General features: G+C 36.8%; 1 protein-coding gene across 1 annotated transcript; it reads left to right on the top strand.

Annotated features, from left to right (window-relative positions):
* On the top strand, positions 1–11,469 carry LOC105388197 (beta-1,4-glucuronyltransferase 1). The gene is made up of 4 exons (XM_038120609.2): positions 1–1,428; positions 2,933–3,053; positions 8,601–8,726; positions 10,436–11,469. Exons 1-4 carry the CDS (start codon positions 332–334, stop codon positions 10,628–10,630), a joined length of 1,539 nt encoding a protein of 512 aa, XP_037976537.2. The 5' UTR covers positions 1–331; the 3' UTR covers positions 10,631–11,469.
* The last annotated feature ends 204 nt before the right edge of the window (positions 11,470–11,673 follow it).

The raw sequence follows: 11,673 nt of genomic DNA, 5'->3' as shown, positions 1-11,673 counted from the left end.
CTGTCAACGTCAAACGTAGTTCCGCCGCGCAAAAATACCACTTTGCATAAACAAATCATTTACACCGATATCTAAAAAGAAAATCGAAGAATATTGGTGTCTGTAGCTAAATACACTTTGGTTTCGACTTATCCAGCGAAACAGCTAGGAATTTGCAAGAAAGTGCTGTCGTTTACTAACAAAAATGTGTATTTAACCGACATAACCTCCAACCTAACCTACTGTTCCAATTTCGAATGTCAACTCGCGAATCCCCGTGCAATAAACATGGTGAAACAAAAGAGAGTCAGTGAAGCGATGTTTTGAAGCATAAAAACAATGAACGATCAACATGTTGAGATGCGTCCGGATATGTGGGGCCTACATATACAGGGTGTCCCGGCGTCACTCCACGGTCCTTCTGCTCGCCTCCTTCATCCTCATCATCACTGTGATCCTGCAGATGTATGCCTACAGACACGCGGACACACACGGCTTGTCACGAACCGGTGACTCAGAATACGCTCCTGGCGCCTTCCTAAAAGGTCACCAACCAGAGAATGTAACATACTGTAAGTTCAACTACGGATTGCCGGACTACTTTCGTTTAAACCAAACTTTTATCAGCTATTCCCCGGAGGGAGGTGAGCATAGCGCGTACAGAGTCATCTACAACGCTATTCAGGGGACAGAGTATGCAAATGTTTCCAAGTTCAACGCTGTCACATATGCGACTCAAGCTACACCGGAGTTCATGTACCACGTTGTGGAAATAGCCAGATTCTGGGAAGGGCCTATCAGCCTGGCTGTGTTCGTTCCTGACTATGACATGGAGATTGCCTTGCGCATAATGACACATCTGTGCAGCTGCTACCACGGCATGGCTAAAGTCTCCATGCATTTGTTTTATCCGATACGATTTCCACCTAAAATGCGTACGAGAGAACAACTCATGCATACCACAACAGAAACACCGACGACCACCGCAAACATTTCCATCGAAGAAATCCAGCAGCAAAAACTCGAAAGATACAGGAGTTTAGACGACAGTTCTCGCGCGGAATACATCCAGTGGGTGCGTCAGAACAAGATAAAGCGAATGATGACGCGTGTGCATTCGCAAACCACTTTCGGGCCCGAATTAAGATTCTCCGACTGCATGGGGCCAAACTACTTGAACGCAACCTCGTTTCGCAAAGAGCACAGTTTAACATATCCAATAAACGTGGGGCGGAACGTCGCTCGTAACGCGTCTAAGACTAACTACTTCCTAGTGAGTGACATAGAGCTGGTTCCCAGCGACGGATTAGCCCCTAAGTTCCTGGCGATGGTGAGGAAACTCATGGGGGGAAGGAAGCGGGAGGAGGGGTACATATTCTCCAGGACGGTGTTCGTTGTGCCGCTGTTCGAGGTGGAGAGGGGGGAGGGGATACCCCGCGACAAGGATGAGTGAGTTGACAACGATGACGGAGCTTGTGTTGTGAGTGTGATAGTACAGCACGGGTCGTGGGCAGTAACGATGCTTAATATTTACGGTGTCAGTATTTACTTATTATTAAATTGTAAATTTTATTACTAGGTACCTATCTATGGAGTTACCCCGTGCTGTAACATTATTCATGACACTCAAGTACGCTTATTTTTCGCAAATATCTCGTGATGATCGCAAAAGTAGTCGCTTTCTAGTCGGACCATTTCCGTTTAAGGTAAGCGTCCACCTTTCGGCATCGCACATCACGGACGCATCGCACTCAGTATTCTTTGAATTGAATAAAAAAATTCACACAAGTGCGTCCACTTCATCGGCATTTCCGACTCCGTTTCTCCATGTATTCCTTCGATACCGATAGGTGGTTTACCTTAAGTCGAAATTACCCCACTGTACTCACTACGCTGTGCTTCCGTAATCCGCTTAGCAGCAAGGATGCTGAATGTTCAGATACAGCACGCGCCACTATAAATCATGAAAATAGATCCTTTTCAGCGCCATGGCAACTGAGTTTAGCAACCTGTTGTGAAAAGGGGTCTTGGTAGTTTTACATGGCCTTCAAAATTAATTACAATTATAATCCTCTTTATTTGCACCAAACCAAAAAATAAAAACAGTACAAAAAGGCGGCTTTATTGCTTATAGCCATATCTAGATCTACCAGACAAACTTATTATGGAAGAAGAAATTTAAGGAGGTACTTATGGGAGTTCATTTCGTGTAAAAATATCGCAATTTATTCAGCTTTAAACTTTGTCTTGGATTGTAGGTATTGCGAAACTGTAGACATGACAACTGAAAGGAAACAGATCAAAAATAGGTCCTCTTGAAAGCTAAATAACTTACCCTGAGTACAATTGATACCAACGAAAATTAAGTAGGTAAGTTTGTTTTTACCAATACAAAGTTTGATGTGCTGTTTAAATAATATATCGACATGCTTTTGCGTCCGCACGTGTAGATATTACGTGGGAAGACTTTGTGTATTTATCGGCAGTTAATTGGAGAGTTTATTTTATAAATATAGTTTGTATTACCTCTTTGATAAATAGGTACCCTCCACGTGTAGTTCGACTTCATTAAGCTTAAATACCCAATACATAAAGAGCCGTTTCGGTAGTCTCAAAGTATAAAATATGTTTTTTTAAAACACCATCGTGTAGGTTACTATGGCGAGCAGTTTTTTTTCAGTTTCCAAAAGTCGTAGAGCCAACGTTGTTTCGAGTGACGATCTGAGTTACTATACTACTTAGGGCCAGTTTTTTTACCCATAGTTAACTCAACCATTGGTCAAAAATCGCAACCAATAAAAACTATCAAAATTCATATACACGCTTGAACACCTGAATTTTAAAAATGGTTGAGTTAACTTGGGATCATAAAACCGGCGCTTACGCAACATTCTGTTTATCTTTAACTAGGACCCTTATAATAAAACAATAACCATTTTCCTCCGCTCCCCAGGTTGATCCGCCTGGCAGCCAGCAACAGGGCGGTGTACTTCCACCAGAAGATCTGCTCGCACTGCCAGCGCTTCCCCGGCCTGCAGACCTGGCTCAACAGACCCTCGCCCTATGGAGTTGAGGTACTCTTCTTTATCTTTGTCGATGATAAACAACGGCTGCACGGCTACACGGGTTCGTTATCGACGAAGATACAGTCCAACTATAAAGTCATGACAATAGAGAGTGCGATTTTGTTAAGACTTGTTATCATTGTCAGTTATTTACTTACATTTACATACGTTTAAAAAAAACGATTGATAATAACTTCTTAACGGATTTGTCCTTAATTATTATATAATAAATCCATTAAATACGGTTTTAACAATTAGTTAGAATCCATTTCCGTTTCAAGACTTAGCGCCTGTATCACAATGTCTGGTTAGTGGCTACCTATCAGCGTGAATTTTATCCGTCAGGTAGCCACTAACCAGACATTGTGAAACACGCCCTTAATAGTTTTACTGTAAACGTCACTATATTGCGATTTGTCATAAGTAATTATGACGCTGTGATTGGTGAAACGCGCATCAAACGATTTTATTGACATCGATAACAATCCCGTGTAGCGGCCGCTAAGTTGATAGAATGAACTGTCAATTTACAAGAGGCTTGCAAGCGTCGTCGTGATAACTCGAAGTTCAAGTCTTTGTGTAAAAAACATGGTCACACGACCTACACACAGTTTATTATGGTGAATCGATTTTTTTCGAATTTTAAAAGATTTACTATTTACTTTATTATACTTACTTACCTTTTTTAATTTACCTTACAACATAACACTGCCCAAAAATGAGTGTTAAAACCTTCTGATAGTTTAATAGGTACAAGTACTACAAGTCATCAGAGTAGTGGTAATTAACTATAAGTGACTGTACGACGAGGTTATCATTTTCATAAACGATGACACACAAAATTCTCTATACAATGCCCAATGGATAATAAAAATGAACATCCACTCAAAAGCTATTGTCATATTGTGGACGGCCCATTGACTAAACAAAAGCCTTTATGAAATAAAATAAAAGCTCACAAAAGCTTGACATAAATCCCACTTTCAGTATTCTATTTGTAGAATCTACTATGAAAGTTGAATTAGTTTTCGTAGAAATGAAATGATGAAAAAAGCTTATTATAAGGTTTCGTTGCTATGATTAGAAAACTATTCTCTCTGTTGTTATAGGTACTTAGTATTTATAAAAATATGGCTTTTATTTATGTATAAATAACTGTAGCTAGATAGTCACTAAATTATCTACAAATGACTACACCGAATGTAGGTACTGGATTCATACAGTCTGGGCCAAAGGAACCTCACCTTTCTCAAGCTGGCCTTTGTTGTATATTTCGCGTTTTGTAATTTGATTGAAGCTATGACACTAAAAATAGCACTCACGAAAAGATAATTTTGCAGTTTTCTAACAAAATCAGCGATATTATTATTATTAACTATATGCAAATTTTCCGTCAGAAGAACTTCAACGGAATTAACTAACGCATAATAAGGCACTAAAATGTAAACACATTCTTTCGAGTAAACTCATTAAAGTTGTCCCCCTATTAATTGCTGTCATTATCTCAGCTAAAAGCAGCCTCCTTTGATAAATTATCAACCTAATTGTTAGTTACTCAAGTACTAATGTCGAATGACTAATGCTTTCAACTTTGAACCCTATTTACATAATTGCTTTGAGCCGTATTAAAGGATGATACTTAATGGTTCGTTAGTCACAATACAAATTTAATTTAAGCTTTTTTAATTAAAAAATATATATAGACTGATAAATATTTAAAAAGTACAATTTCAATTTTTGATGAACCCCTTAGGCATCAGTAGCATTTTAATCATTTATAAGATACGATGCCGTTTTTATTATTTTAGTTATATGTTTACCCTCACAAAAGACAGTAGAGGTATACTGCCACAGAAATCACAGAATAGGGCGCATAATAATCGCATTTTATATTATACGATACAACTTTACATTTTGACAAAATTAAACGTAAAGTCCTCTCAGATATCTACTGTCTTACTTAAGCCAGTTGGAATTAAGTAGGACTATATCTAACTACTTGTAGTAACTTTCATACTTTTTTAATACATAAATCGTACTTTACTTTAATTTTGATAGGTTGTAAGAAGATTACCAGTCATGAATAGATTTATAGTTTCTTACAAATGCTACGGCGCGGCGTAGCCTCGTAGCACTTGCTACGTCGTAGCAGAGGCTACGTCGTAGCCGCGTAGGCGTAGTTGTTAGTTCAGTAATGAAAATGAACTATTTCAGTCGTTGTAAAATGAAAACCTTCTTAACGAATGTCCATTATACTGCTCCAGTATCCAAATATATTCGCCACTAACACAAATGGACTTTTACAAACGTGAAGCTCATATCAAATTAATTCTTTAACGAATGCTTAAAAATACATACAGCCGGAATTGTATCTAGACATTCATTCATTCAGTGCGGAGTCACCTGGAATTCTCTTCTTCTGCTTGGAGCCCCTCTTATTCTCAACGAATTGAAAGCATACAAAGATACTTCACTCGCCATCTAGCCTTTATTTCCCGTAATATTTCCCACAGATCTCCTTATGAGCACCGGCTTAAGTTCTTCAAAATTACTTCTTTACGAAAAAGACGCGAAACGCATGATTTAATATTTCTCTATAAAACTAAATAATTTATTAGACTGTCCTGACATTGTTGCATCTATCTCTTTCCCAATCCCGCATCACCTTCCGAGACATCCCATAAAAAAACTACTCAGTGGACCTCAATCTCGTACGAATCTTGGATCCCACTCTCCAATCAATAGGTTATGTGACCATTATAATATGTATAAACATAAATTAAATATTGACATCTTTCACGATTCCTTCAATATCTTTAAGAAAAAAATATGCCTGAAATAATTATAATTTTTACATTAATTTTCACTCAATTTTTTTTGTTACAAATAATTTGTTTTGTTACAAGTAATTTTATAATTTTGTTTTTGTTACAAATAATTTTAATAATTTGTTTAGCTAATAATGTTTTGTGTTCGTTATATTTTCTTTATGTTTAAACTCCTACTTTAATATTTCTTTGATAATGACGTGTACGCCTATAAATGGTTTTCGCAACTAAATTTGTAATGATGAATACGTTTTACACAACACACACTGATAAGTGACTAGACTGATAAATCGACATTACTCGTCACCAATAGTTATTTTCGACAAATAGATCGTTAGAACCGGGGGAATTCTCGATAAAGGCCTCGTTACAAGTAATTGTCGTGTTACCCGGTTGTTGCTAAGGCATGGGAAGATACTAGAGATAGTAGACATGGTACATGGTTTTATCGGCTAATACACTAACGGGCAATGAAAAAGTTCCACTCACAAAATTCCGACACTAAACAAACCCAATTTTTTCAAACATTTTATTTAATATTTGAACAAAATATTACGGTTTTTAGTTGGTAATATCCTGATGCTCTTTAAATGTACTCCAATCTTGCAGAAGGCGTTATTAAGCTAGCCTTTTCCGTTTAGGAGTAATTTGGTGTTTGTCTCAGTGGAACTTTTTCATTGCCCGTGAGTGTAGTAAAGGCTTTTTTAGACCCCAGTCTCTAAAATAATATGTTTTTGAACTGAATATGTTAGTGTTAGTTTCGAATCCGAAAATCCATGCATAAGTGTGTATGAAATTAAATTTAATTACTAACGTTTAGATAGCATCCCACAGAAGCTTTGTGAGATACCTACGTCCAGCAACGTACACAAACCCGTACATAATAAATTTCCATTCAAGCCAAGCCGTACGAAATAGACCTTATTGCAGTGTGTGTGGAATCAATTAAACAGCGTTTTGTCTGGCAAATTGTTGGCTCTTCAAACGCTGAAGTGCCGGGATCGATATCGGCCGGGGCTGTTTGGAATACTGATCACTGTTAATTAGGTCTAGAGTTAAGCTGCAGGTCATTCCAGCAAGCTTTACAAGGAGTACAGTCAGCTAAAGAGACATGTAAACGCAAGCTATTTAGTTAAGAAAATATGTTAAAAGCTCATTATTTTTTGATAACACGTTATATTTTTTATAATCTAAATGAAACCCTCAATGTATTTTTTTTTATTCGATTTTGAAAGATTTTTTTAATGTTGTCTACAGAATTCAATAGTATTATATTAATATTATAGATAGGTATATATATAAACAAGACTGTGAAATACGGACGGATAGACAGTCAATATTGACTCCATAACAGTTAATTTTTTTTCTTATTGGACGACTGGCTACAGAACCCTAAAAAGTCTGAATATATTTTAGTTTATCGGGTGTAAAGCAAGTAGATGAAGACGTGATGTGGCGGTCAACGGGTTAATAAATGTGACGTTTCATTATATTTCTTGTGACATTACTTTTTTGCTCGTAAGACCGAATCCAGCCTGTAATGATCGCAGTAAAAAATATATTAAAGTATTTTCTACGTTTGCTGAAATATCATACATAAGTACATTATGAATTTCTGGGATAATCTTTCAGAAGAAGTATACAATGAACAATAGAAGAAAATGGGTAAAATACCAACATAAGAATGCAAAAACTACAATTCTACCTACTTTGATAGCCCTAATAGTAAAAAATTATATATAGTGATCCAAAAAGGGGTGATACAAGGGGCCATGTAAAACTTTTCTTATAATACGCAAAAAAAAATTTGCTCTTCCATTAGTATTGTACCTGTATTTGAGATTGTACCTAAGAGAATATTTTCGCAGAACAAATAAATGTCACCCTGAGTCACTTTCGGTTTTCAAATAAAAAATAGGGTAGGTATATTTTTTAAAACCCTGTACCTACATATATTCAAATAAACATGGACATACACATAAGGGACTGAATGATTCGGTGTTCGCCCACTTACACAATATTGCGTCGTTCACTTCGATACAAAGAGCGAGGTAGACCGACGCCACATCCAATATCGTTTTCAATTTCAATATAAAGTGTATGCATGGTACCATTTCGATGCGAGTAGGAAGTATGAAATTGAATATTTGTGTTGTGTCTATTTGAACGAGAATAAAATTGAAAAGTTGGCAGTATTGTCACATGACACACTATACATAAGTAGGTAGGTACTATTCGTATTAATCAAACACATACAATTCATATTTTAGGTGCACGCTATTTAAGTCACAAAACTGTATAAGTAGTCTATTGCACTCTGGGCAATCAGCGACTGACACCGATCAGTCTGTGTAATCATAATAATTTCACATAATGAAAAAACACTGAATTGATCCCAGAGCGGTGATCCAGATGCGGGTTCGAATCCCGGCGCTGACATGAAAACATCGTAAGGAAACGTGCATATCTAGATTAAGCACATCTATATATTCGATGTGAGCCTACAAACACGTAGTAGGCCAGCGTGATGGGAAATGGTCCAAGCTTAGGAAGGCAGTTTAGGCACAAAGGTTCCATTCTAAATAGCCAGGTGCAAGTACTTACGCCACATAGAATATGAATATAATACATCCGATCCCTAATCCCTATTTTTGAACTGCTGTTCGGACAGGCAACCCTAAAGGCGAGTGGAAGTTTCTAAAAGTTTAATAAAAGCTTCCCTCCTCAGCCGATGGTGATAGGGCGGCGCGAATACCCGTACCACCGCTGGGAGCCGCTCTACTTCGGCACGCAGCGAGAGCCCTGGTACAATGAGCTGCTGTCCTGGGAGGGCAAGCAGGACAAGATGACACAGGTACAGTAATGCATGCATATACATCATCATCATCATCATCAGCAGTCCACTGCTGGACGTAGGCCTCTCCCAAAGCACGCCACTGGATGCGATCTTTAGCTTTCCGCATCCAATCATACCAAGCCACCTTTCGCAAGTTGTCACCCCATCTAGCCGGAGGGCGTCCCACACTACGTTTGCCTAGTCGCGGCCTCCACTCCAGAACACGTTTATTGAAGTAAGTACATTTAACAGCGCATCAGAACATTATCAATTAAAAACTGTTTTTATTAAATGTTTGAAAACATTGGGATCGTTTGGTGTTGGCATTTAGTGGGTAGAACTTTTTCATTGCTCTTGAGTCGCGAGTGTAGACAGACAGATGCGACTCGCAAACAAGTATTGGTGCAGAAATGCAAATGCACCCCGGCCTACCCGCTAGAAACCATTTCAAAGCTATTAAAGTGTCTCTGCTATTTCTACAATTGTATGAAAGGTGGATATATATAACTTGTATACCTATAGATAACCATTTTAAAATTAATTAGTAAGTAATATGCAAAATATTTACCGATGTACCTATTATATAATATCCGATGCAATAATAAACCCTTCAGACCATCAGTGCCCATTTGTTAATCAAATACCAACTCGAATGCAATAATCTTGTACCGGTTAGTTAGTATTCACGCAAATTAAATTTGCAATCAAAATTATAATCTGTATTTGTGCCCAAACTCTGAATGTATAATTTGTATTTCATTTAAATGAATCTATTTAATCGTTTCTAAAGTGTTAAATAATAAGTAAAGTATTCATTCAATTAAATCAATCTACAGCTTTCGTGAATTCTTATTTAATTTAAAATTCTTACTTTTAAATGCACAGGATTCAATTATGTTAGGTATGTATCGAATTAGTGTATTAGTATATGGTATCGATAAAAAACCATTCAATATTTTGTCCCAAACTAAGTTTTCAATTTTCGATTGGCAAATACAAGATTCATATTTCACCTTAACTTACTTTTAGGTAGACGTGAAGGGTCGCACTTATAAATTATGTAACTTCCCACTTATAAAGAAAAAAGATCTTTCTTTTCACGGAGATATTTTCTGGTTACGAAAAGGCTCTTTTAATGTAAATTACCTATTCTAAATATTCACGAAATAAGATAATTTTCCAGTTTTTCATTCTATTAATTTTAGAAATAAATATTTATGGTTCTCTTCGGCAAAATAAGTAATGAATACCTTTCTTATTTAAATAGGAACATCAGCAGCTTACACATGATAATGACACTAGTAGTTAATCAATATACTTCCCGACATACAAACCCCTGTATACAAAGTAATTGAAAAAAGAACTTTAATATGTATAAAGTGGTTGATTTTTACGAAACCGGCCGACCTATTCAAGTATTTCCATCACTCGGTCCTCGGCCTTCCTCATCCAGCAACTATCTGCGGGCAGCAGGGCGCCCCACGCATCGTTTTCCTGTTCGTGGTCTCCACTCGTCTACCCCAACGGTTATCGGTTCTTCGGCAGATTTGTGTATTCACAGAACAATATTTCTACTATTCTATTCAAATTGGAACCTTTGTAATCCTGTTAATTTCAGCTCAGCCAGCCTAGCTCCCGAGTAAACTGAAGCAGCAAGCCTGGGTGTTGCAATAGCTGAGATATGTGCTCATATAATATTTCTACTAACACCAGCCCTCTCTCCCCAGATGCTAGAGCTATGCCTCCAAGAATACCGGTTGGTGGTTCTCGACGGGGGCTTTCTGGTTCACGCCGACATCCGCCAGAAGAAGGACTCGGTCAAACATTACCGAGCAGAGAAACTCAACTGGCAGCGGTACTACAAGATCATTGCAAGATTAAAAATGAAGTATAAGGATAACCCGCGGTGCAAGGTTTCGTAGGTTAAGGTTAAGTGGTTTGATTTTTTTCTTGGAACGTTTATGTAAACACTCATGTATAGATAGGATTATTTCGACTGCTAAGAATAAAAACTCAAAGAGGGTTTTGTGTGAATATGACAGAGAATGAGATCACTACAGAATTAAAATTGAGGATCGGAATGTCGTTTTACATACATTACATTCTGCTATAAATTATTTTAATTACCAGTCAGGTCAACTCAGGTCAATGAACATCGTAATCAGTTTGAATTGCAAAAAGCTTTAATTTCTACAGATAATTTAATAATAATTTTAATGGAATACTTACATGTTATTTATTATTACTTCAAATACGTGGATTTTGGTACAATAATGGTGTAACTCTTAAAACTATACAGTAATAGTTTCATTTATAAAGAACTAATACGAGTAAAATGTGTCTTTGCCAAACAAAAAAATATAAAATTGTATATTAAAGTATAGGTAAGGCGATATACTAAATTTCTAAATAAATATCAGACAGCGTAGGTACCCCAGGGTAGGTTTAGGCACAGATGGAGGACTTTTAAGGCAAGTGTCCACGAACACTGAATGCGATTGCGTTGCGTACAACGCCGAAAAGTGGAGATATAATGATTTTATATATTAAATGTATCATGATATATGTTTATATTAAAATCCCATGCACTTAGCTATAATTATTATTTCTTCACATCCACATTACCACACTAAGGGCCTTATTATGATCCATTTTGAGATATACGTATTAATTTACACTTATAATGCATAATTTGTCTTAGATCATTTTACTGTAACATAAAAATGTACGATCAAACAATAGCAATAAATATTATACTAATTGGCAATTCATTTTCTTTACCTCTATCCAATATCCGGTCATACCTGCATACTACATGGTACAATATGTATAATCAATGAGCGAAGGTAAGTACTTAGATGTCTATTTCGAAACATAGAAAATAGTATTAATCTCGTCTATGACACTTAATGCCAATTTCTCCATAGTCGGTTATCTAACCGATCAGGAATTGGTTATCAATTAT

The sequence above is a fragment of the Plutella xylostella genome, chromosome 14, assembly GCF_932276165.1.
Source record: "Plutella xylostella chromosome 14, ilPluXylo3.1, whole genome shotgun sequence".
In the NCBI taxonomy this organism is placed as follows: Eukaryota; Metazoa; Arthropoda; class Insecta; order Lepidoptera; family Plutellidae; genus Plutella; species Plutella xylostella.
This window is presented reverse-complemented; position numbering and strand designations above follow the sequence as displayed.

Excerpts from the sequence above, each read along its gene's own strand:
- LOC105388197 (XM_038120609.2), top strand. The coding sequence starts at position 332 with ATGTTGAGATGCGTCCGGATATGTGGGGCCTACATATACAGGGTGTCC. Across the intron at positions 3,054-8,600 it reads CCTCGCCCTATGGAGTTGAG|CCGATGGTGATAGGGCGGCG; the intron begins GTACTCTTCTTT and ends TTCCCTCCTCAG. Across the intron at positions 8,727-10,435 it reads AGCAGGACAAGATGACACAG|ATGCTAGAGCTATGCCTCCA; the intron begins GTACAGTAATGC and ends CTCTCTCCCCAG.